The sequence below is a fragment of the Ischnura elegans genome, chromosome 9 (genome assembly GCF_921293095.1).
Source record: "Ischnura elegans chromosome 9, ioIscEleg1.1, whole genome shotgun sequence".
Taxonomy (NCBI): domain Eukaryota; kingdom Metazoa; phylum Arthropoda; class Insecta; order Odonata; family Coenagrionidae; genus Ischnura; species Ischnura elegans.
The window spans coordinates 106,661,859-106,687,213 of NC_060254.1; the positions used below are offsets into that span (position 1 = coordinate 106,661,859).

The 25,355-nt window shown below is 39.8% G+C and overlaps 2 protein-coding genes across 2 annotated transcripts; one reads left to right on the plus strand and one right to left on the minus strand.

Moving 5' to 3' along the window:
- Positions 1-4,675: 4,675 nt before the first annotated feature.
- On the minus strand, positions 4,676-7,066 carry LOC124165793 (protein lethal(2)essential for life-like). Its single transcript, XM_046543296.1, has 3 exons — positions 6,938-7,066; positions 6,140-6,574; positions 4,676-5,022 (listed from the first exon to the last, which is right to left on the minus strand). The coding sequence occupies exons 2-3, from the start codon at positions 6,572-6,574 to the stop codon at positions 4,852-4,854; spliced, it is 606 nt and encodes a 201-aa protein (XP_046399252.1). The 5' UTR covers positions 6,938-7,066; the 3' UTR covers positions 4,676-4,851.
- Positions 7,067-17,549: 10,483 nt separating this feature from the next.
- LOC124165069 (alpha-crystallin A chain-like) lies at positions 17,550-20,637 on the plus strand. The gene is made up of 3 exons (XM_046542324.1): positions 17,550-17,830; positions 18,841-19,290; positions 20,083-20,637. The coding sequence occupies exons 2-3, from the start codon at positions 18,841-18,843 to the stop codon at positions 20,179-20,181; spliced, it is 549 nt and encodes a 182-aa protein (XP_046398280.1). The 5' UTR covers positions 17,550-17,830; the 3' UTR covers positions 20,182-20,637.
- Positions 20,638-25,355: the final 4,718 nt, after the last annotated feature.

Here is a 25,355-nt window from a genome sequence, read left to right on the forward strand (position 1 = left end):
ACCACTTTGATTCGACATTCTACGATCCTTCAAGTATTTTCTAGCGACTGCATCATGTAGAAGGAATGGAATCTAACACACTGCCAAAATAAATTCTGGGCTCGAGCCTTTAATTCCGATAATGCTGACTTTACCATTGGTACTAAAAACTTCCTAAAATACCCATTTATCAGGTACCTAATCGATAATCACTTTGGAATTCTTGCATATAAATTCTGCAAATATAATTATCTTTAGCTCTTGGATTTTAGGCCAAATTTGGTCTGAACTCCATGAATTTAAGATCATTAGATAATAGAGGTCAAGACAAGAGGAAAAAGTCTAGTTATAAATTCAGCGTAAAAATGTGAAAGTTACGAAATTTTGTATAAATCAAATCATTACATATTTTTGATTAAGAATTTATTGAAATTTAAATATAAATACGGATTATTAACCGGTATTCCTCACAGGTAATACATATAAAATTTGTTAAAGACTCTTTCAGTGAATAAAAATATGATGAATAATTCTCTACTCGAAGCCAAGGTGAGTCCTGTGTCAATTATGTTGTGTTTAATTTTCCGATTCCCCGAAAACTATAAAGTATTGGAGAAAATAAATTAAATTTACGAATACATACAGAAGTTCATTAAAAGCGACGATATTGGAATACTGAAACCATTTCCTACGTCTCTGAATGTGGTGTAAAACGCAGGGGTGACTTTGAGGGAATGTTCCTCCTAATTAATTGGGACGCATGGACATCGGCCAGGGACACGGCGACTGATAGGTACTCTGCCGGAGTTCCATTCAGTTCAGAACTGATAAATACCCCAATCCCTTAATAGTTACACCTTAAATGTCAAAATTATTCGCAAACACCTTCCAAAAGTGGATCTGTACGTGCATGCCGGGCACACTCTTATTAATCCCATCTGCAATCCGACATCGCTCGCAATGGCCTTTCTCTTCGCGACCGGCTCCTCTAGTAAAGAATGAAATAATCCCATGACGACACGTTTAACACTTGGACCGTCATGAATTTTTAGGTTTTAAAAATTCGACCCCTATCATGAACTATCTAAAATATGAATATTTTACTTGAGTTACAATTTGAAATTAAATTGCCATTCACGAGTTACGGCTGAATGTTGATGCTGGATGTTGTTCTCTATATGTATACCTTGAAATTTTAAGGATTTAGTCAATGTATTAAACTAATTGTACGTCGGAAAACGTCGTTAATGAACATAAAAACACGATCCAATGATATACTGTGGAAAGCGATGAAAAATGAGTTATTATCGCAATTAAAATTAAAAACAATTTCTAATAATAAATCGTTCGCAAAATGATCATTGAACAGAATAAGAAACCATATTTCGTCAATTTCACTGTGAATAAGAATAGATAGTATGCCGGAATAGAGGTAGAAGAGAATGAACACTATCGTGAGAATTGCCCACATGCATGAATCGCATATTAGTGGACTACAAAATCAGAAAAATACTGTAACCATCGTGCAACATTTTCATAGTTTGTTCTCATGGTCTAACATCAAAGCTATCAATTCATGGATATTACCCCATAACATTCTCATTAAACCTTCCACAAGGTAATGTATATCGCTCATACCACTTTTTATGACTTTAACAGATGTCATTTTTCGGAATCAATCGTGTTCGTATGTGTCTGCATTTATATATAAATGTTCATCGTCGGTTGTATTGAGCGAGAATTTGTTTAAGTTTTGAGCAGCCTTTGATGAATTTGCATGCCAGCCGCGCGTCCTAAAATACCGCAATCTCCAATTGCCATGACCTGGAGTGCATCCTAGATTCATTTCACGAATTTCTGCTTGGCAAAACCACCCCTGGAAAATATCATTACGAAACTCCGGTTTTCCCCAAGTCATATTAAACTCGTTTCCGTGTCGCGTCGCCAAATGTACCAAGGCTTATTTGAAGAGAGCAATCCTTAAGTCACACCGATGGAAACTAGTCCAAGTTCGAATTCCAAGGCAGTAAGTGTAATTTTCGATTTTTAGTCCATAGCCCTTGAGTGCAAACAATTGTTTGGATAGGGGAGTTCGTTTTTGAAACTTCCAGGATGCTCAAATGCACAACTCGTATTAGAGTTAATTATCTTCAGTTCCTTTCTTCTAATTTTGTCATGGTATAAAAATATTTGCTGAGTAAAATTCTCCATTTTACCTGGCTCAGTAGAAAATCTTCAACTATTTTAGCATCAATATTTGTCGAAAAAATTCATTACGCAATGATATTTAAACAAATTGCCACGCACTCGAAATTCAAGCCATGTGAATTGTGCCGTTTGGGAAGTGCCGTGGCTTCAATCGAAATCCAATTTTCATTCAAGTGATGAAATATTTTTAAACCCTGAACCGCCCATGAATCGGGGTTTAATTACCCGACTACTTATCAGAGGCTCATATTTCGGGAAATAACTTCGGACATCCCCAACATATACATCTCCTGTGAGGCGGGCCACGGAAAGAATCTTTAAAATCAGTCGTAAATTATTTGTGCAAACATCAATCATTTCTTTTCGGCAGCACCTTCCACATTTTATCGTCCAAAATGGTATTAATCAGAACTTCCCACAAAAATGAAAATTTTCACTATTAATCCTTCATAGTCACTACCTTCACGACACCTTCTCTAGGAGTTACTAGGGGTTAATCGGAGGGTGTTTTTTCCTTGACGTAATACTTATTCAGAGTTGAGATTCATTGCGATTTTCAGTCTACCGAGTTAAATAGTCCATAAGATATATTTTTAAACCCCAATTTGAAATGTGACTGCGTAGGTTTCTGCGATGTCGAGGTTCCAAAATCCATTCTTTCTTCCATTCTTTTTCTTCATTTCTCCATTCTTCGACCTGAAGACGGTGGCAGCAGTGCCAGCGAAACCATTGTCATCAAGAAACAACCGACACGGTAGCACCGAAAGAATGGAGATTTTAGAACCCCAATTTGAAAACTTCTACTCAGTATTTTTACGGACGCAAAATTCTTACGTTACAGGTAATAGCTAATGTTTCCTACTCATGTAAACCTAAGAACAGGACGATGTACTGAGTTCTGAGTGGGTAATTTGATACGAAAAAAAGTAAAACTTTGACCCGTTTGACAACCCTTTTTCCGTGAAGGATTACTTTTGCGCAAACACAAGCCATTGCCATGGAGTATTGAGGAGTCTCATTGCAGTATTTGCCTGCAGCTTAGATGTGAAAATGTGGGAGGATTTTAAACACCAAATGCGACCAACCCCCAATGGACGCCGAAGGGAAGACAGGGCAAGAAAGGTCCCATTGGCAGGCATTTTCAGGGCGGGTGGAGTGAAACATTTGAATCTTCGGTTTAGAAGAGAAAACCTCACCACTACGATTAAAAATGAAGGCAGTGGACTTCTTAAGTTTCACTATTCACGTTTAACCGGCAGGGTTTTTGCAGAAGCGGATTAGGTTGGGAAGCAAACAAAGAAGAAATCAGTAGAAGATGAATGATCCTGATGTGAGTTACGCATTTTGCATAACCTGGATATTTTAAAAAAGAACTCCCCTATCCAAGAATTCATTCCATATGGCTAACTGAAATTTCACACTAAGAGATATTTTTTCCAAGTAGGCGTCACCAAGATGTCGAATATCCTCGTCAACACGAAAGACATCTGTGGAGGAGTATATCAAATTAAATGCAGCTGCGGTGAGTCCTACATCGGCCAAACATCACGAGCACTGAAATGCCGAGTCCAAGAGCACAGAAGGGCAGTAAAAAATAGACATTTCACCCAGTCAGCGGTGGCGGAACACCAATGGAGTGGACCGACACACAATATTGATTTTGACAACGCCTCTCTTCTGAACAAAGAAAGCCGCTACTACCCGATAATAATCAGGGAGGCAATTGAAATCGTCAAAACGACAAAGAACTTCAACCTTGAAGACGGCTACAATCTCGCCAGCGCGTGGAAAAGGGTCTTCAAAGATCCTGACCAATCAGGGCACACCTCGAGAAAAAAGGCGGCAAACGGGGTGTATATAAGATGAACAAATTTCTGCATCAACACTTCAGTGGACCTGAGGAAACCAACTGGAATGTTGGCGAAATATCGTCCTACAAAATGGATAAACTCGGAAGAATACCCGGAAAAACCAGCAGAATTTAAGAGATATTTTCTTTAGATTTATGGGGATGGCTGTTTACGGGGTTATTTTGCGCGTACTTTCCAGTCAGTAACATTTGCCCATCATGTGATGGCGCTAGACATAGTAATAGATTGAATTTTTTAGCCAAACGGCTTCAATACATAATATTACCTCACCCCATCCTATGCGCAATGCAATAACAGATGCTTCTATGCGTCGTTGGTAGTATACCTTTCCATTGTGAGGGCGCGTGGATTTCCCCGACTGCACAGCGGCTCTCACTTGAGGGAAATTTGATCTGCCTCCGTGCAATCACTCCTCTGGCCTGTACGCGCGCAAACCCTTCGATCTCGATGTCGCTCGCTGGACGGGCCAATCCCCCAAATGCCTTTTCGTCACTCTCTCTTGGCTGCCTTAAGAATTGTTTGATCCGATCCGCGTCAAACCGGCACCGAAGGTTTTCACAGACAATTTGACGGCCAAGGGTAAACATAGGATGGTCCGACTACAGTAAATGAAACACTTTTAACGACGATATATAATTTATTCGCAAACAATTATTCCAAAACTTTCATACAAAACAATACAAAATATTTAATATACTGATGTGTAAACGAGCTTCCTATAAAATAATCTTTGGGCAGGAACACAGCAATACTTTGAACAACATTGAAAACACAACACTTTAAGATCTGCAGTTCATTCTTTGGGCTTCTCAAATTCCACGAGGGCAGTTTGCGACTTTGGTTTCTCGGCCTTGTGCTCTTCGGTGTCGGGGTCGTTCTTCGGCGGCTCCTTGACGTTCTTCACGGCGGGAACACCGGTTGCGGTGATGGGCACGACGCGTACGCCCTCCTGTGCGGATTGAGCCTGAAATACCACACGAATCACGCTCAATGAATCTCGTAAAGAGATACAAATCAATGCGGGAGTTTCAATGCCCTTCGACAATCATAAATATATATATCCCTAAAATAACAAAATATTCTTCGAGACCAAATTCAACCAATCAGAAAGAGCACATACTTTTAAATAATGACCCATATGAAAAACTTCATGTACTACCGACTTACTTGGCTAATTATCTTCATAGTGAAGCAAAAGGATTGTGAAGAATGTGTCAGAGATAAAGGCGGAATCTCATCACAGTTATGAAATAGAATTCTTATTTTCAGAGCTTGTAGGAATTTCAGTGCAAGCACAACTTTGGTTTCACTACAGTAAAGTTCACCCAAGAAACAATTAAAAGTGATGATGACATCCGAGACGAAAGAATATCCGCAAAAGAGTATTTGCGTCATTTCTGGAACAAGAAATTGATTTAAAAGACGCTCAAGATTCATATTATGGAGATGGTACAATACATCTATATTGTTAGATAACATTTTCCATTGTGATGAAAATGGAAATAGTATGCCTTTAAGAATTTGATACAGATGAGAGTTTTGTAAAGCATCAAGTCTTGTCAGAATGTTATCGAACCAATTGAGCGAATTACAGCCTACACCCCAAAATATTCACGAATAGTCAATGACTCAATGTTGTATGTAATGTGTGAAAACTATTTTCTATAAAAACGAAGCGTAACATATACCAACAGATTTAAAGTGAGATCAGCAAAGTTAAATTATATTCACATGATGACCATCAGTTTGAAGTTGTCACAGTGGTAATCACGGCTCGGAAGAAAGGAACAATACGGACTTCTAACCGCAAAATATGAGCAAATTCACTTGCCGTTGCAGCCTACACCCAAAAATATTCACGAATAGTCAATAACTCAATGTGTGCAAACTATTTTCTATAAAAAGGAAGCGTAAAAGAGACCAACAGATTTAAAGTGACTTCAGCAAAGTTAACTTATGTCCACATGATGACCATCAGTTTGAAGTTGTCCTAGTGGCAATCACGGCTCGGAAGAAAAGGAACAATACGGACTTCTAACGGCAAAAGATGAGCAAATTCACTTGGCATTGAGTTTGCTTACTTTGGGTGCGGAGATGGTGAGGATTCCGTCGGAGGAGAGCGTGGAGGTGACGTTCTCGGGGAGGATTCCCTTGGGGAGGTCGTAGCGTCGGACGAAGTGCCTGGACACGAAGCCGTGCTCGTCTCGCTTCTCCTCGTGCTTCGCCTCCACCACCACTTGATCGCCCACCGTCTTCACGAAAATCTCCTCGGGCGCGAACTGCTGCACGTCGATGACAGCATTGAACCCGTCCTTATCGAGTCGGACGCTGGACGTGCCGCTGTTCTGGGCGGCCAACAGCCTCCATGGACGGAGGTAGCCGGCGAGGGTGCGGTCCGTGATGGGCTGAACCAAATCGCTCAACGCCAACCCGAGGCCGAAGTCTTGATCGAAGAGCATCGAAGGTGTTCGGCATTCGTACCAAGGATCAGCCAGAATAGATCGAACCAGAGACATCTGGAAAAGATAAAACAGCGATTCGAATCTTCACATACCAAGTAAAGCAATACTGAATACCGTGGTACACACAATTACCACATGCCTTAATATTTTAAGTAGTAAGCAAGTAATACAAAATTGTTTTAAAAAAAGCAATAACACTGTAATTCAAAGTTAGCGAGGAGTTAATATTCCACAAAGTAAGAAGCAAGGACTATGCAACAAATTTAAGTCAAATAGAACGAAATATTTAGTCCTAGAGGTGACTCAATGGGTACTATGGTAAGTATTTACACTTCATAAATATATCGAAAGAGCTCCATACGAAATAAATGCCAAAATCACGGTTTTACCTTAAAAATAGTTTTCAAGAGTTCTTACCTTAGCAAATTCAGTTTCACAAACAGTACGAGGGTCTCCTCAGGTCGTTTGGTCGGAGCAAACGCCACTTCTGTTCGCCTGCTCAATTCTTGATTTTTGCTTGATTCAATTCAAATCTGCGAGCGCTGCAGCGTATGGGCGATATATATATCTTCCAACCGCTTCACGAGTTTGCCGACAGATCTCGCTGGCTAGTTTTTCGTGCCTCGATCGTTCGAGAGCCGTCGTCTGCTCCGCGCATGCGCACTCGCTGCCATCCGAAACTTCCCGAAAGCCTCCCCCTCCACTGGGCTATCGTCGAAACCCCCCCCTTCTCCGTCCGCCCAGTCCTCAAATACACTTTCATTCGAGTACTCTCTCGTCCGCTGCGATGCGATTGCCAAAGGAAATTTCTGGAAGTGATCGTTATCATTAATTCAGGAGACAAAGGCTGCTAATCTGGATGGAATATCATAATGCTATTCGCCGATATTACACCCGAAGTTGCAATAATATTGCGTATAGCAACCCAGATGCAATACGATATTCAGAACGGATGTAATCCGTGTTTTTATTACACCGGAAGACGCAATTCTCAAAATAGCTATAGCGCCGTTGCAATTCATTATTCTGAACGGCGAATTGTAGGGTTGCAATTATATTACCAACCCAGAAAACGTGCGCGCTGCGATGTTGAATTGATTTTCTGAGGTTAAAGTTACCTAATCACGTAATGACAAATGGAATAATAGCCAAAAATAAAATTACATCTTCTTTATTTAAATTAAATAATCGTAGCATAAGTGATGAATATTTAACTAGTTAAGTAAATTGGGTAGAAATTAACATTCGAGCTTAATGTGTGGAGCACAAGCTTGCTTTTTTTGCAAACTTGCAAGCAGAGTTTTTCTGAAGTAATGTCGCGGGAACGAGAGAAATGGAATCCGTTGTCACTTTTTCATGGGTTGAGTGAGCACTATGTCTTGGATTCGAAGGCAAACAAATCTTGAAAACAGAATAAGCAAGAAAATATTTATTTTGGTTCAATTTGCACGCAAAAATATCAATTATGTTAAAAATTAAAATTAGTTCCAAGTTTTGTTGCAGAAAAATGAAGTTTTTGACATTTCCATGGGATGATTTGGACCAATTCTTCGGACGTTTTAGGATGCGAGTACAAGTGTACGACGCTTGATCATTTGCATGAGAGGAACTTTTGTTCCGTTGGAATCCACACGTAAGCCAAGCACCACCATAGACTAAATGGCATTGCAAATTGAAGTTATATGCTGTGCCCAGTTTTATCGAATTGTAGAAAGTAGAGTCCAAAATGAGTCTAAAATACTTCAATCTTCAACTAATTTGATGACTGGGCAGTAAGAAGAATAATTGGAACATATGGAAAGAATGACAAAAAATTACTCCTGAAGAAACTTGAAGAAAATGACAAGAACGCCAGTCACTGCGTTTTACTGCGACTAAACCGGGAATTATTTCCACAGGAGAATATAATGAATATTTTCGAAATTGCATTAGCCCTTAATAGAAACACCTAAGAACAGTGCCTGTAATAGTGGCCACAATAGCCTGAGCACCTTACTAGTAAACGAGTGAAAAACATCCGAACCAGCATTTGCTCGTGGTCGAGTCACTGAGTGTGTGAGAAATTCTACCAAATTAAATTCATCAAACTGATCTATACAGAAAAGACGCGGAAAACATTTTACCCTACAAAGGAGAACCTTATGGAGGCATGATCTTAGTAATTATGATTTCCGCGAGCAATCAATTACTTTGTAAGAGAATATTTTAAGACGAGACAAATTATAGCGCTAAATAATAATCGCAAATATCCCATAACTTCGGCATCAGAATACGTGTTACGAATCACGTGTGCAGAATACTAAGGACTTCGTTATTGATGACTTCAAGATGTTTAATTTTTTATGCGCGGAAGACGGCTGCCTTATTATTTTATTATATTATAACACACATAAATTTCATGCGGTGAAGTAACCACAAAAATGGTAAACGCGTCACGTAACAATATTATGCTCCTTATACATGTTCTGTTGGTTGTCACGAGGAGAAGAAAATTGCCGGTGAAACTTTAGTGTAGAATTGTTTACGAATGAGTGCATTACCTCTGAGGCGCATAAAAAGCTTACTTGCGTGATGGGAATTAAAGGTACGCCGTTAGCAGCGATAGGAACCGATTTGAAAATAGCACCTAGTGATGAGGGGCCACTCTGACTCAGAGTCAACAGTATACTTTGAAGTGGTCCAGATGGGAAGGCCAAGGGCGAATAAAGTAAAGGAGTGATGACAATTGGAAGAGCAGAGCCGCCAGCCTAAGCAATAAAAGCAGACACTTTCAACCCTCAAAAGCATCATCAAGCATCACGCGATGACCGAAAATGCGCGATACAACTAAAATAAACATCCAACGCTGCAGAGTAAGGATAATGACACTGCAATGATCTCAAATGCAATTACTCAGCCCGAGTTCACATTTTCCACTTTTTCCCGAGGAAAATTATTACACCGCAAGCATAACGTATGGTAATTATCTATTTTAATATTAATTATGGTAATAATAATAAAAATTGAAAAATATCAATTATTATTATTATTAATTGAAATAGATAATAATAATTGAAATAAAAAATAATAATTGAAATTATAATTACCAAAATTATGAAAAATACATAATTAAAAACCCAAATTTATGGGATGACAGATGCAGAAAATATGGCCTCTGAGACAGCACATCACAAGTGGGTGCACGAACTTATCCCAAAAAGACTATCTGCACCGACACAATCAAATATGAAACATTATCGTTTCAAACTCATAGAAAATGCAGTTCCTTATTATAAATACAAACCTAAAACCATCCTTGAAAACAATCAAGATTTATTATGACTTAAAATTTAGGAACTATTTATAGACTATTAAGATTTATTATGACCGATCCATTATCGCCGATAAAACAGTCCGTAGCAATAGACCTGATCTAGTAGTGCAAGATAAAATTCACAATGAAACGTACTTGATAGACATTGCCGAACCTAATTCGCTTAACATCACGACAGCCTGCACCAACAAAATAGAAAAGTATGAATAACTTCAGGATGAAATTAAGAGATTATGGAAATCAGATAAAGTACACATAATGCCAATAATTAACTCTGCCACAGGAGTAGTACCTCATTCAATTCATCAAGGTCTTAATACTATTGGACTGCTGGAAACTTGTTCATTACAATACGAAAAGCAGCAATTTTAAATACATGTCGGATTGTCAGAAAATTTTCTAACACAGAGTAAAAACATGAGAGTGCTTGGTGATACCCGTACCTCGCCTAAAACCAGCAAAAATGCTGTAGAAAAAAAAAATAATAAAACATGGGCTTGACTCGATCAAATTGAGATTACTACATATAATAAGATTTCCTTGAATTGATTCACACATTCAGCCACTCCAACGTATCGCGGCATATGTCCACATTCGCACCCACATAGCACTGTTGCGTGGAGCTGGAGGTTATACATTGCATGAGTGAGTAGTACAAGGAGTACTAGTGGAGTGGATGCAAATTATCTGCGCCTCCATTTGTGTCCTCAGTTTACCTCGAAAAACTCGATATACCCTGAGAATTTCCAGATGACAATCTTAGTAAAAAATATAGTCTTGATCTTAGTAAATATAACTAGTAGAATATCTTAACTGTAAATCTTAGTAAATTTAATAAGTTTCGCATGAGTATGACATCACTAAATAGGCCGACCGGCCTGGAGGGATTTCCTTTCCATGGAATGTACTTATACCTATCACCTTATACTGCAGCGCAATTTGCAAACTAACAGTCAAAATAGCTGTATTACTTACATTTTAATTTGTTATGACAGAATTTATTTGTATGTTCTAACATTGCGACTTTTTGCGTAAAGTTTAGGTGGACGCATTCCTATAATCAATGTCGTTTTTTGTCGCATTCCAGATCATATCAAGGCTTTATTTTTAATCTCATAAATGCGCTTTCCTGAACTTAAATAGCAGAACTAAGCAAGATAATAATTATTCCGTTGTTTTATTAAATGTTTGCTCAAGGAAAACATTTGAGAGATTGATTATTTGGAGCGGAAAAATTAATTTTAATGAATGCTCGAGCAATTATTGCGCAATCATTTCCATCCTGTACGTATGCTCCAATCACCAGCTCAATGGGACCGCGACCAGAAAAATTCTAGCATGGTAGGCACACAAGAAGTGTGTTTATTTGGTCGTCAAGGGGGGACGTGTGCACGCGGCACGTCTGGCAGTCGATGGACACGGGCCGATAACGAATGAAGGGAAGAGAACGAGATAAGGAATGCAGTGGAGAGGAGAGTGCGCCTTCCCTCCGTCATTTGTTTGGGCTCTCACTTTTCAGCGAAAAAGAGACGACGGCAGTGGCGGCTTGCCCATAAGGACTCTCGGACGCCGCCCCTCCCAAATATTTGAAAAAGTAAAAATAAAATAAATATCCATTAATTTATAATTATACATCTAATTAATCAGAGTGTTTTTTCAGTCGCATACATCGAAAGTGTTGGAAAAACACGAAAAGAAATAGCGCGAGAAGTTCGTATTTGTAGCCGTGGGGCGCTGGCCAGAACGTCCCAATCCATCCCCATGCAGTTATATGGAGAGTGGTAGTGGTGGGGGCCGCTGGTGCTATGACGCGTCTAACGTTGTGTCTTATGGAAGTCTTGGGACGTCGTCCGAAAATGCGCAGAGCGACGAGTGAGTTGACATCGCTGCGCAGGCCGGCGGGCGTATAATCTGGCGTCTACTTGGTGCTGCCACAGAAAAGGGACGTACGGAATCAGAATGGTCACTGTACTGGGTGTAGTTAAACGATTTTAATTTTTAATTACTGGTAGGTGTGGCTACAGAAAAGAAATTATCCCATTATGCTTGCGTTTTTTGGTGTTTGAATTCCGGAACACATAAAATCCAACCAGTTAAAGGCCGTATTGATGAAGGAAAACTATTCTCGAGTATTTGCCACAGTTCTATTATGATTACGAATTTCAAGAACCTTGGGGAAACTAATATTATAATGTTTAGGCCTGAACAATGTATTCATATCTTCCCGATGTTTAGAAATGCGGTACCTATTTTTCAGATAAATTTATCAAAAGACCTGCAGTATTAGGAAAAATCAGTTGACATTCCTCACTGATTTATAATTTAAGAAATAGGTGCGTGCGTGATAGGGTGAAGGATTGAACATGATTTAACCCGTAAAACGTGACTTTAAATGGAGTCATTCAATGAATGTCAAGAAGTTCCGCGTACAATGCACCTTTTGTGTGTAGATTCATCATTTTTCTAGCCGTCCTTGTTCTATTAGTTCACCTAATTCCTCAGCGGCAGAGCGGTACCTATCTGACGGAAAATGTCCACTTAGGTCTGATTTAAGGTGCTTCGAAGAGTTCATATCAGTGCGGAGATCCTTACACCTCCTATCTGTGGCTCAGAGTCGTCTTCTTTTACGATCTAGAATTTATATTCTATTACATCATGGAAATGAATTCGAAGACATGGTTATTCCAAGTGCGACCCGTTGGCGTTTCGTGTGTTTACCACATATGAATCTTAGACTCAAGGAGATGGTCCGTGACGTCATTTGTTTGCTTGAATGCCTTTGCTGACCTTAAATTCGTCCCTCAGCTGAATCAGCATTAGTGGACCATGACTTCTATCTCCCTTGAGTCTTCCTTATAGTAACGGCAAGACTCTCGGAAAGAACGGAGTGAAATGAGTTCAGACATCATTTTTGAGGAGTTAACTGTGCTTAATTGCCGATTAAGAAATTTCTTAGTGCTGTGTGTACATTCAAGGAGACAATTTTGAATTAATCAACAGTGCTCGTTTTTGTTTTAGGGAAATATAGGGAAAGATTGTCCCCAAATCTGTGTCCTAGCACCTTGTTATTTTTGGTCGTATTTTTCGTCGGCCCATTTTGTGTCGTCCCTTGTTTATTAAGTCCCTTGTTTATTTATTGACTAGTGCCCTTGCCATGTGTCCAATCGGAAAGAAATTGTTGTCTGGCGCTGATTTCAACGAACGTGTAATTGATCACTTTGCTGGACAAAAGGAAAGAAGGATGGACTTCTGCAATATAACTAAAGGCATTTGAGCATTTCAGATTTTGTTAAAAATGTGTGAGAAATGTTTAATTATTGATTTTAAATCATACTGTATTCAAGAAGCAACGCGAACACCTCAATCAAAGTTTACATCTGCAATAGCAAAGCGCGCGCATTCTAGTAGTGTTTGTTGCCCAGTGGAAGTCAGTGACACTCCCCTCCCTCCTCAGGTGTTACAAGTGTCATTGCTACCTGAATCATTGCAAATGTTGTATAGATTTGACAAATAACGCATTATAATTGCAAAACGAACAACATAAGTGTATTGCGGGCATATCCGCACGAAGAATTTAGGCGCTAAAACCTTAAGTTACGTATTTTCGTTTGTATTTGTAAAATATCGCAGAAAATATATTTTTATTCTTCAAGATCATTGATCATTATAATCGAGAGTCCGGACTAAGCCGATCTGTATGACCGAAGGTCTACTGCATTTAATATTTATTAATCAAGATTTATTAGGAAAACTAGGTATTTTTGTTGAAAAAAACGGAACATATGGCATCACAAAATTTTATTCCTTGATTGCCGTAAAAACTTAATAAAATACACGAAATATTTAAAAAATTATGACCCCCCGGTGGAGTGCGCCCCCCCCCAGCATTCGACTCGCGAGCCGCCACTGGACGACGGCCAACCGAAGTTCATTCTAAATTCGCGAAAGTACTCATTTTCTCCATGGAAAGTCATACGAGTTCGAGTCCTGACGACAGAAATTATTTTTCCAGCTTGAAATTAATGAATGCTGGCTTGCGCTTCCGAAATTTTTGATGTGCCCAGAAACTGACTTTAAAGAGATCTCGCAATGTATTCACACTAATATTTTTTAAATTTAAATCTAAATATAAAGGAACAAAACTAATTCCACGTCGTCAGCAGGCAGTCCTTGTATATAGTGAGTCATTTATGCTGGTGTTTTTACACCGCCACATTCGCTCCCGGCGACATACTGTAGGCCACCAAGTGCATTTTCAAAAGGCGATTCTCAACACAGGTCATAAACTGCCAACCCGACCTTGGTTTGGCGATCCAAAAGTACCGTTGATAGGAAAAAAGAATCACATCGCCGCTTTCGATGCGAGCTATTCTTGGGCTAATGTGACTGACACGCTGTCCGTCCCCTTGCTTTGGGAACTCCAACAACATCCTTGGCAGACCCAGACCTACCCCACAGTCCGTCTACACCATATCAAGGTCATTTGCACTCTGGGGCTGCCCCTTCTACTGCCAATCAGGTGGAGGAAGGGGCAGCCGCGTCATTCATGGAAGAGGCCACAACTCACATCGCTCGAGATATACGTTGCGCACGAATGCAGTCATTCGTCAGGAGGCGGGGAGTCGTTGTCATCACGCCAAAAAAGACCAGAAAAAAATATTAAGTAGAATGCGGTCCGGTTGATCAATAAGCATAAGAGGCGATGGTCCACGTCTGATGCTTACGTACGCAACGAATTAACTTGGCGAAACTAGGTATTTGAAATTTCAAATGCAGCAATTCTATCGCAGTAATTTAAAATCATGTTACTTGGTCACTAGTTGAGGAAAGCTCAAATTCATCGCAAAATTAACGAGGGGCTAGGCATGTTGCTGTGTGTATGGAGAGACAATGAATCGAAAGTCTTATAAAATGCATGTCACAATTAATGGTGCGATTGAAGTAACGTGTCATCGATTCCACGGTGCACTTCGTTGTTCCGTGTGATGCCTTGTTTACAGCAAAATGAGTAGGCGTTGCCACGGAGCCATCATATCACTTGACACTGCGCGGCGCAATTCACGTAAGGCTGTTTTTGTGTCCACAACGAGCTGACACCGTTCTATGCTCATCAAACAGTTATGGAAAAATTACAAATTCCAATAAATAGGGAAATACACAATCCATGTTACAAATTACCAAAGGTATAACCATCAAAGTTTACAATTCATTTACAGGCCACAAAAACTAAAATAAAAATTAGGCACTCATACATATTCATGAGTAATATCGTCCCACCTGGACATGTTGACATAAAATGCATATCGAAGTTAGAAACCTTGTACAAATTTCATTTACGGTTAAATAGAAGCGAAAAAGAGTTTTTGTGAAGTAAAAGGAACAATCAATGCAATCGCTCACTTTAGTTATCACGGATTACGTTTGTCTTGGGCGCCTCAACGCTGCTTATTCCTCGTCTCATAAGCGCAAGACGAAATTTCAACTCCCATAAACTGCGTCTTTTCTGTGCTTAAGTCGGGCGAAATACTAGATGACATTGTAAATGAAATGGCGTATCATCATCTGGCCAGATGATGATACGCCGTATCGAAACCGGTCGCAAATATATATTTATATTTTATTTTGTGGAGCAGCAAAGTCTTTTTTTCTTACCCTTTGTGTATCATCAACCCACTGTCATATCTACACTCTGACCTACTCTCAACTCTCAACTTGAGCACTGAAGGTCTTTTTAAAAGACCTTCAGTGCTCAAGTGTACCACTCGCTACACATCCAGCTCACTTGGCCGATATGTAGATGCAGATGAATACAACGTCACACACTCTCTAATTCACTTTCTGGGAAAATCTCTGCTCGGCTGTTGATGTCAGCAGCAATGCCCCTCTTCCTCAATGTTGTAATTTATTTCGGAAAGATCGTGAATTTCTTATGTCAACCAACTGCCAGTAACTAAAATGGCTTCTGTTTTAAGGGTAATGTTGTGAAAGCCGTCCGCTTTATTTTTAATACTGCGATAATCTGTCAAAACTTGAAAATCATCATAATATTTTCTATATGATTTTTCTGATCCTTCGTAGCTATCATTAGCCAGGTTCTTCTGACATTTAAACTCTGTATCGATATTATTAAAATTCCTAGGAACTTTAGTGTTCGTTAGGCCCATGCTAGACTTAGAATCTGGCCCACTCTCTATTCTAAAAAAAAACCCACAGTGAAGTTGATGCGTAGTTTTCCGCGGCGTTGTCTAGATGATGTCTCCATGTTTCTGGGTTTCACCGCGTGGATTTTTTTTTGTGACGACAGTTTCTCTGGTATTCCAACCGGCGTCTTCAGGTCGACCTCAGGCCGGATGGAATACCGGAGAAACTGTCGTCACAAAGAAAATGCACGCGGTGAAACCCAGAAACATGGAGACATCAAAAACCTGCAGTGCTGAAGAATTGTACTCGCTACACACTTGGCTGACTCGGCCGTAAAATGGACATCCGGACGATCCTACGGGTACATGTACCCCTGCCAAACACCCTGGAGGTGGCTCGCAGGGTATTTTGTAGACGTAGATACACGACTGGATTGTTGGCCGCAGATCACCCGTGGAGGGTTCGATATCCTCGAAGACTCGACGTAGCCTCTGATTTATGCATCAAGAAGGAATAGGAGTGGGTCTATGACACTACCCTGAGGGACGCCAGAAGTGACTTTAACCTACATCTACATCTATCTACATAATACCCAGCGAGCCACCTATAGGGTGTTTGGCAGGGGGTGATCAATCACCAGCATGCAGTATGCAATTGGACTCCCACATGCACACCAAACAGTCCAAAAAACGTCCCGTATACTAACAAATTATACTACTATATGCTGTTAGAAATAATAATAGAATTGAGAAACATGCATTAAGATTTACATAGGTTAGTAGGCTACACCCTCGAGGTGGTTCACAGGGTATTAAGTAGATGTAGAACGTCCAAATTTCCTGAAAGAAATTTCATTGCAGGTGGGGATTTCAATGTAACTTCTATAGAGATTGGGAGACATATAGCCGGTGGGAGAGGTAAAGTGATTTACGAGGCATTACTGCACGCTTTTTTATAAAATGCATTGCTTCAGTTAGCGCCCGTACCTTAGAAAGGGGATAATATTCTCGACTTTTCGACTAGTACACCACGTCGAATAATAAATGTGAGTACCGTGAGCGCTTGGTCAGCATGCAGCTAAGTTTTATTTGCGGTCCAATGTCGAGGCTGAGTCGACAGGCAAAGTGATCCGGCCATCAGATCCAACGGCAAGGTTATCTCGACATCACAAGGCGCTGCGACTATACATGGGCTCAAGGGATTATACATTATTTCAATATATATCATACATCGAAAATTTACCAAGAAAAAAAACTCTTCGATAGAATATGCATAGTATTAAAGCCATTGGATTTTTTTTCTTTAAACAATAAAACAAGGGCAACAATCAATCATGTCAATTTTTTCCTGAAAATTATTTTGAAAAAAATACTATAATAAGAGAAATGGACCGGAAAACAGGGAAGACAAAAGAATTCTCGAAGGTTCTGGAAACAGCCAACCGTTACGTCGTCCGACGGGCGAGGGGAAGGGGGGGAGAGATAGTGGTATTTCACCCTCCACAACAACAACCCCAACCATTCAAGTGACTGACTCACGACGGGACCCGAAGTTCTAGTCGTCACTAGAACCGCATCAATGAAAGCGCAGAAACCTTTCCCGTACGCTCTCGACTTTTCGGGACGACGCAATCGGCGCGATAATGGCTTCAGAGACATCTGCCGCTCAACGGTGGAACTACATCCGCTAAGCATATATAAAGATACTCCGTCCCGCTCTACAGCATGCAGATTGAATCTGTGTTTCCGAGAGCAAGTTGGGCCAACCCAGCGAATTGAGCTATTCTCCAGACGACCGGTGCACGGGGTTTTCTTCCTTGAATATTTGCCAAGGCTTTCATACATCTTGGAGTGAATGTAAGTACACTTCACATCAAACCTCATTATTATCATGGCTTAGCCCAATCTCCAACTCAACCCGCCTCAGTAACAAATGACTCGCACTCTCATTGCGTTCAGCATAGCTATTGTTTGTATCACCAATAGCGACCCAGATTGTGCTCGCATTACTATTGAATTTTGAGGAAATTTATCATTCATTACTTGAGGATACTTCAAATTTTACATGCCTGAAGTCCTTTCACGGAGTTCCACCAGCAACAACCGGAGTCCACCTGATTACAGATAATACTCTACATAGCATTAATCCTATTAGAGAGTAGTGTGCAGAACTACTATTCAGAGAACTCTGTTTAAACCGAGTCTTGACTCCATCTATGCTTTATGTTGTGAAATAAGCGCAATGCTCTATCGTGCCTTAAATTTAATTCTGGGAGTGAATTAGAATTTTTGACTGTCATACCCGACCTTAAAATTGCTGCTCTATTGCAGCGGATAACGACTCTGTTCCCATGTTCAACTGTTTTCAACATGTATTATCTAATGACTACATACGCTATGCCTTTTATACCTAGTGGCGGATACAGATTGAGTCGCGCCCCCCTCCCCCTTGCGGGGCCTCCCGTATTGTCAAACATTGCAGAACCCTAAATTATAACTTTATTATATCATAAGATGTTATTGTCTTGTAAGTGAGTGTAATACATTTAATTTAAAATTTTCTTAAACTTGCATGTGACTTGAGTATTTTTAATAAGGTTAGATATAAAGGTAACTCGTGATATCTTTTACACCCCACTGTAGTTTTTTCTGTATCCGCCACTATGTATGCCTTCTTATTTGGAGGCATGTTCCATCTTTCAACTCCTCCACAAGCAGATTGCCAAGTTTTTGCCTCGGCTTTTGTATAATAATTTAACCATAGTGAAGGCTAATACTCTTGTGTATAGTGACATGCGATTACGTGTTCATCGCTTCGGCTGATGAGGCACAGAGACTGATTTTCTCTGACGCACGTCTCCTTTCAGATGTCTAGGTACGCAATGGCTCTCCGTCCATTCTTCGCCCGTCATCCATGGACCACGTCCAGGGGTCCCTTGCAGATTTTCGACCAGAATTTCGGGCTCGGCATGGACATGGACGATCTCTTCCAGCCAATCCTCCCCTTCCCCACCCTCTACTACGACCGCCCGTGGCGCCATCTCGCGGGCGCCGACAGCGGCACCTCAAGCGTGGGCATGGACAAGGATGGCTTCAAGATCATGATGGACGTGCAGCACTTTAAGCCGGAGGAGATCACGGTGAAGCAGGTGGAGGATTGCGTGGTGGTTGAGGGGAAGCACGAGGAGACGGAGGACGAGCATGGCTTCGTCTCCAGACACTTCGTGAGGCGATATGCGCTCCCTCAAGGCGTCGATCACCAAGCACTCAACTCCACCCTCAGCTCCGACGGCGTCCTCACCATCACAGCACCAAAGGTGGGTACACCACACGAGAAACAATGATTAGCCGTGATCCAGATGACGTTAAAAAAGTTATTCGAACAACATTCTCGTGAAATCAATACGTTCAGGCGTTCCTTAGTTGGCTTGGGTATTGCTTATTGATGAAATAAATTAGATGTTTTCTACTGTTATTTTTTGGTGGTTAACACTGTGCCCACGATTACAGGCACGAAAGTAAGAGTATGTAATTAGGAGAAATAGCACGAAGGAATCTACGAATTCTAAAAGTGCAGTCCATGTCTTCCTTTAATTTGTAAATCAATTGAGAATCCGGAGACCACTACCAGGCGATAAATAAATATCTCATTTTGTCACTTATAATTTTAATGAACTTTGATGTTACTGTTCCCTAAAGTAATGGCACATGTATTAATTAGTCCCAACTACTATTCATGACGACTCATTAGTGGGTGTCAGATTGTAAAATAAATTTCGAATCATGGGACCACTATTTATACAGCGATTAATTAAAAATCCAATTAACTACATCTTTCATTTCTCCTGTAAATTTTAACCTAATATTTGACAGATCTTCTTAATGGAAATTTTTTATTAATCTTCACCCATACCATTTTTTATTGTCTTATCGTATTAAACCTCTCAAATTTAGCTCTCTCAGGAAATTTGCTTTCGCAATTTTTTTGAAACTGTTGTGCACTATTAAACGAATTCATAAAGCAATGAGATAAATTTTATTTATCATGAGTCTCCACTTTATAAAATTTCCGAAATGCTAATTGAGCGTGTTTAATATTTTCATTTCAGGTGGAAAAGATGGATGAGGGAAATACGCGGACGATTCCAATTGAGCAAACGGGGAATCCAGCCATCAAAGATGCTGCCAGCAAGAAGAGCAACAAGTGAAGAAGGCCTCATTAGTCATCGCTTTCTCTTAAAACTACCTCCTTAACATTCTTAAGACTCAAGATAGATGTTCTCTGTGAAGTACAAATACTTTTTTCAGACTATTTTTTGTACCATCAGTTTCATACGTGTATTTACCGCGTCTGTTATAATGCATTTAGAAGCCGTGTGAGGCCTTTACGATCATTCAAATCGTGTATTAGGAACATTAAATTTTGTTTTATTTTGTTTGTACATTATTTGTATTTCAGTTCCTAGCAAAAAGTAATTTGCGCAAAAACCTTTTGTTAATGTATTGCCATAGAGAAGTTAACGAGTGTAGTTCATTAATGGTAGTTCATTAATGGTAGTGAAAAATCTCGTTATAAGACTGATTATTTTTAGATTATAGGTGCTCAAATGGCAGTAATGTGATTTTGAGAATTTTCATTCAATTTCAATGAATTTTATCTTGGTGTATGAATGTTCAAATAAAAAAATCCTGTGTTTTAAATGTCTTTTTTTAATTATTCACCATCAGTTGTGGGTACCAGTAATTAAACTGGCATATGTTCAGAGTTACTAAGGGAGTACTTGTACCAGATGATGGCTCAGTGAGCCGAAACGCGTTGTACGCATTAAAAATTCTTGTGGAAAAGTGCTACGACCTTTCATTTACTTAAATATGTCTAACTTCCACCAATTGAAGCCTGAATCTGTTGAACTTATTACTAAGGGAGTTTTACAACCAACAATCTTACGGTAATTGCGCCGCGCAGCAAAGTGACGAGATTGTCAAGTGATATATTATGGCTCCGTGGCAACGCCTACTTAATTTTCTGTAAACAAGGCATCACACGGAACATCGAAGTGCACCGTGGAATCGACGACACGTTACTTCAATCGCACCATTAATTGTGACATGCATTTTATAAGACTTTCGATTCTTTGTCTCATTCATACACACAGCAACATGCCTAGCCCCTCGTTAATTTTGTGATGAATTTGAGCTTTTCCAAATGGGGAACATGCATGAAGTTTGTTCATCATGCCAGTAAGTCTCATTGAATTGACAATTTGCTCACGAGTCCAAATATATAAGTCAATACACTCCTAGCCCTCCACAAGCGTCATTAAATGATTATTAAAAGTGCTCGAATATCGCTTGACGTCTCGTGATCAGAAACGCCTTCTGACGTCATCGCACGGTACCCCATTCTCTTTGCTAAGATAGTAGAACGGTAGAGCCTTGATTTGAAACGTATCGAAGTAAAAATCATCAACGAGCTATGTAGAAGTTCTTCAAAGGACAAATTGACTTAAGAGGGATTAAAAATGCACAATACGACAGTTTACTTTAGGTCGACTCCTTTATGGCGGCTGATTTTCTGAAAAATAGTGAATGCTTCCAGATCTCACCTAACAATCCCCTTCATTTTTTTCAATAGCGCCTTGGCGACCCAACATATTTACAATCTATAATTTGACGTTGAATCAGCAATTATTTTCGCCAAATTTGCGTTTGAGCACCTGTATATACCGATTTTTTTATCCACTTCCTCAGTCTGTCAACACTGGATACCGTGCCGTGACGTCAAGCTCCGATGACGACGTTTTTTAAAGCAGCCGATGAAGATTAATTTTCAAAGACTCATAACTCAGCTAAAAAACATTGTTCATCCGCGAAAATTTCGGCGAGTATATTTGAGGTATGGGGGTTCTTATTCTAGAACTTTGAAAAAATTGTTCATATTCCCCATTAGTGACCAATTAACATAATTTTAAGTTGCTGCAATCCAAAAAACGCTGCATTTGTAATTTCAAATACCTAGTTTCGCCAAGTTAATTCGTTGCGTACATAAGCATTACGAATGACGTGGACCATCGCCTCTTCTGCTCATATATCAACCGGACCGCATTTTCGTAGTGTTTTTTTTCTGGTCTTTTTTGGCGTGATGACGACTCCCCGCCTCCTGACGAATGAATCCATTCGTGCGCAACGTAGATCTCAAGTGATGTTGGATGTGAGTTGTGGCCTCTTCCATGAATGAAGCGGCTGCCCCTTCCTCCACCTGATTGGCAGTAGAAGGGGCAGCCCCAGAGTGCAAATGACCTTGATGTGGTGTAGACGGACTGTGGGGTAGGTTGGGGTAGGTCTGGGTCCACAGATATATACAATAGATTGGTAATGGGAGTGGGGGGGGGGTGAAGCCATGCCTTTCTGCTGGCGGCCATGTTGCTTTCACCGACCTATGCGTTTGCGTAAGTAGGGAACTGGAGGAAAATTACATTGTGAAAGATAATGGCGCATTGATTAAGGCTATGAACTATAGAAAACGTTGTCATTTTCGTTTAAGATGTATCCAATTAAAAAGAAAGGGACCGATCTTGACACTTACGTGGTAAATTAACCAATCTTTGAGCGGAACATAACCGTGACGAAGTTATGAAATTGGTAATATAAGCTGAGCTAAGATTAATGCTAATTCGGTTCCTAAAAAAAATATTGTGTCCCAAATGTAGAAGGGGCGTAGCAGATGGGGAAAATGGTTAACTACGTCGTCTGCTAGTGTAGGAAGGTAGCCTACAATCGTGAATACATGGTATTGTTCACCCTTAGATTTACCAGCGACATTGTCACACTATTCAAACAAAATAATTCGAAAATTCCAAAGGTTTGATGCTTCCACTTACTGTATTTTTGTTGTCAAAGAGTTGTTGCTCAGTTAGAGTTGTCAATTAGACGAAGAACGTAGAAGCAATGCTACCTAACCTTTCACTGCCATAAGTAATCGGGCCAAAAATATTACGTAATTAAATTTGATTCAACCTATTTAAACCCATTATGATCTAACTTTCTGAGCAAGGCATGCTGCTTGGTGCTGTAAAATGCTTTTCTGAGGTCGTAAAGAGTCAATGCGATTGAATTCCTATCCTTAAGCATCAGAAATATAATTTACATTATTTTATATAGGCAGTGTTTTGGATTTCCCCTCACGATCACCCAATTGCGAACTTGAAAAGAAGTTATTGGCTTAAAAAAATCAACGATTTGATCCATGATCATCAATAATCAGTTTCATGTTGTTATAATATTCGAAGGGGAAGCAGACTATAATATAAATCTTACATCATGAGGGGGTACGTTTTTAATTAGAATTTCTATCTTACCGGGATAAGTGATTATAACAGACACCATGTTCTATATAGAAGCCACAAAATGATCAAATACCTGATAAGTGCTACATGGAAAGGTTGAATTATAATGAATGTGACCGCGTCATTTCACCGCGAGCACATGCAAACCATTATTTAAGCGATCAGTTTCTCGGAATTTCACTCAATAGATATTAACAAAGTCAAAACTTATGCTTTTGAAAGAAATTCGTTAAGTTTCCAGATAGAGTTAAAGGTGCATAATACACGCTCTACATATCTAAATAAATAATAATACTACAACGGAAATAAAATTCCGATACAATGTAATAATGCAACAGCGGAAAGTATATGACATAATGGAAACTGGAGAAAGTCTTTTCTTGGTAAACACAGAAAACACAACTGAAAACATCATGATGATTCCGTCATCAAAACACAGACACCGAGACAGAGAATGCACATGTTATTAACCCCTCAACGCCGTCATGCGTACCCAGTACGCTTCCTGACCTACTGTATATAATTTTTTTTCTCCGCCAGATATTGTATTTTAGATTAAAACAAATTGCTCTATCTTTTGAAGAAATGCTTTCCCTCTCCAATAAAATATTCATAACGACTTTAGGCCTTCAGAAATTTTTAAAATGATTCGATGAAATTCCGTTTTAAACCAGCACATTGACGACTTCGGTCGAAAAACTCAACGCCTATATTTATTCAAATCGCTTGAAAAATTATTATATAGTAGCGCACTACATTATGCAAGTTTACAAAAAATTTTAATGATAATGATCGTATATTATGAACGATATAAATTATTGAATGATAGTATGCCAATAAGGTGAAGTCTTCTTAATCTCATCCGGCCGCTGGGATGGTATTTAAATAAATGCCCGCCGCGCTTGAGGGGTTAATTACCGATCATAGAGATATGAAGCTACTGCATTTGAAATGATATCGCTTTCAGAAACTCCGGTAAATATCCGCTTCCGTCACACACCTTTAGAATTTGTTTTCGAGAGCAATTTGCATTTCAGCAAAAATAACGTGTCACAGTTTCATGATGCTATTTCTACAACTATGTGAATTTTGCCAACAATAAATTTAAAAAGGTAGAGCATAACCTGCACTTCACGTGATATAAATTTCGTGGCGATACGTACAAAAAAAAGGCTTTGGAAAATATTTTCATGCTCTGTGAGATGGAAGCGGAGACATTACTGAACGCAAACCATGCTTTCCTTATATCTATTATTTACGCGTGTAGAGACACATTTTCGCCCCCAGGAAAATTTCCCCTCGTAGTATACTTAAATGTGCACCCCCACATAACGCTGTGGTTCACCATTCTTCTTTTAAAAAGCTCCAAAAGCAGGAAAAGTAGCCTCTCAAATACACGTATGTTAATGGCACATGAGCAACGGTCGGTGAAAGCAAGATGGCTAGTTGCGCAAAATTCTTCTGCCGGCCGGCTTCAGCGCCACCGTGAGGAAAACATAGGCACTGTCAATCTATTGTATATATCTGTGTCTGGGTCTGCCAAGGATGTTGTTGGAGTTCCCAAAACAAGGGGACGGGCAGCGTGTCAGTCACATTAGCCCAAGAATAGCTCGCATCGAAAGCGGCGACGCGATTCTTTTTTCCTCTCAACGGTACTTTTGGATCGCCAAACCAAGGTCGGATTGGCAGTTTGTGACCTGTGTTGAGAATCGCCTTTTGAAAATGCACTTGGTGGCTTGCAGTATGTCGCAGGGAGCGAATGTGGCGGTGTAAAAACACCAGCATATATGGCTCACTACACTTTGGGAATCTCTGCCAGACCGTAGATTGAAAAATAGACCAAACCTTTTAGATAAATTCAAGAGCAGAACCGTTTCTAACGAAGTTAACCATAGAAGTTTGCGTCCATAACCAGTTACGGATGCCAACTTTACATTAATGTTGGGGTTTGCGTAGCATTTTATGTCCGTGTGGTGTGCATGTGGTAATTTTATTGTATGCTGGTGATAGATAACCCCATTCCAAACAACCTATTG

Bases quoted from the DNA above. Each gene is read 5' to 3' on its own strand.
- LOC124165793 (XM_046543296.1), bottom strand. From the start codon at position 6,574: ATGTCTCTGGTTCGATCTATTCTGGCTGATCCTTGGTACGAATGCCGA. The intron at 5,023-6,139 runs GTAAGCAAACTC...GTGGTATTTCAG, and splicing joins TCACCATCTCCGCACCCAAA to GCTCAATCCGCACAGGAGGG.
- LOC124165069 (XM_046542324.1), top strand. From the start codon at position 18,841: ATGTCTAGGTACGCAATGGCTCTCCGTCCATTCTTCGCCCGTCATCCA. The intron at 19,291-20,082 runs GTGGGTACACCA...TTTTCATTTCAG, and splicing joins TCACCATCACAGCACCAAAG to GTGGAAAAGATGGATGAGGG.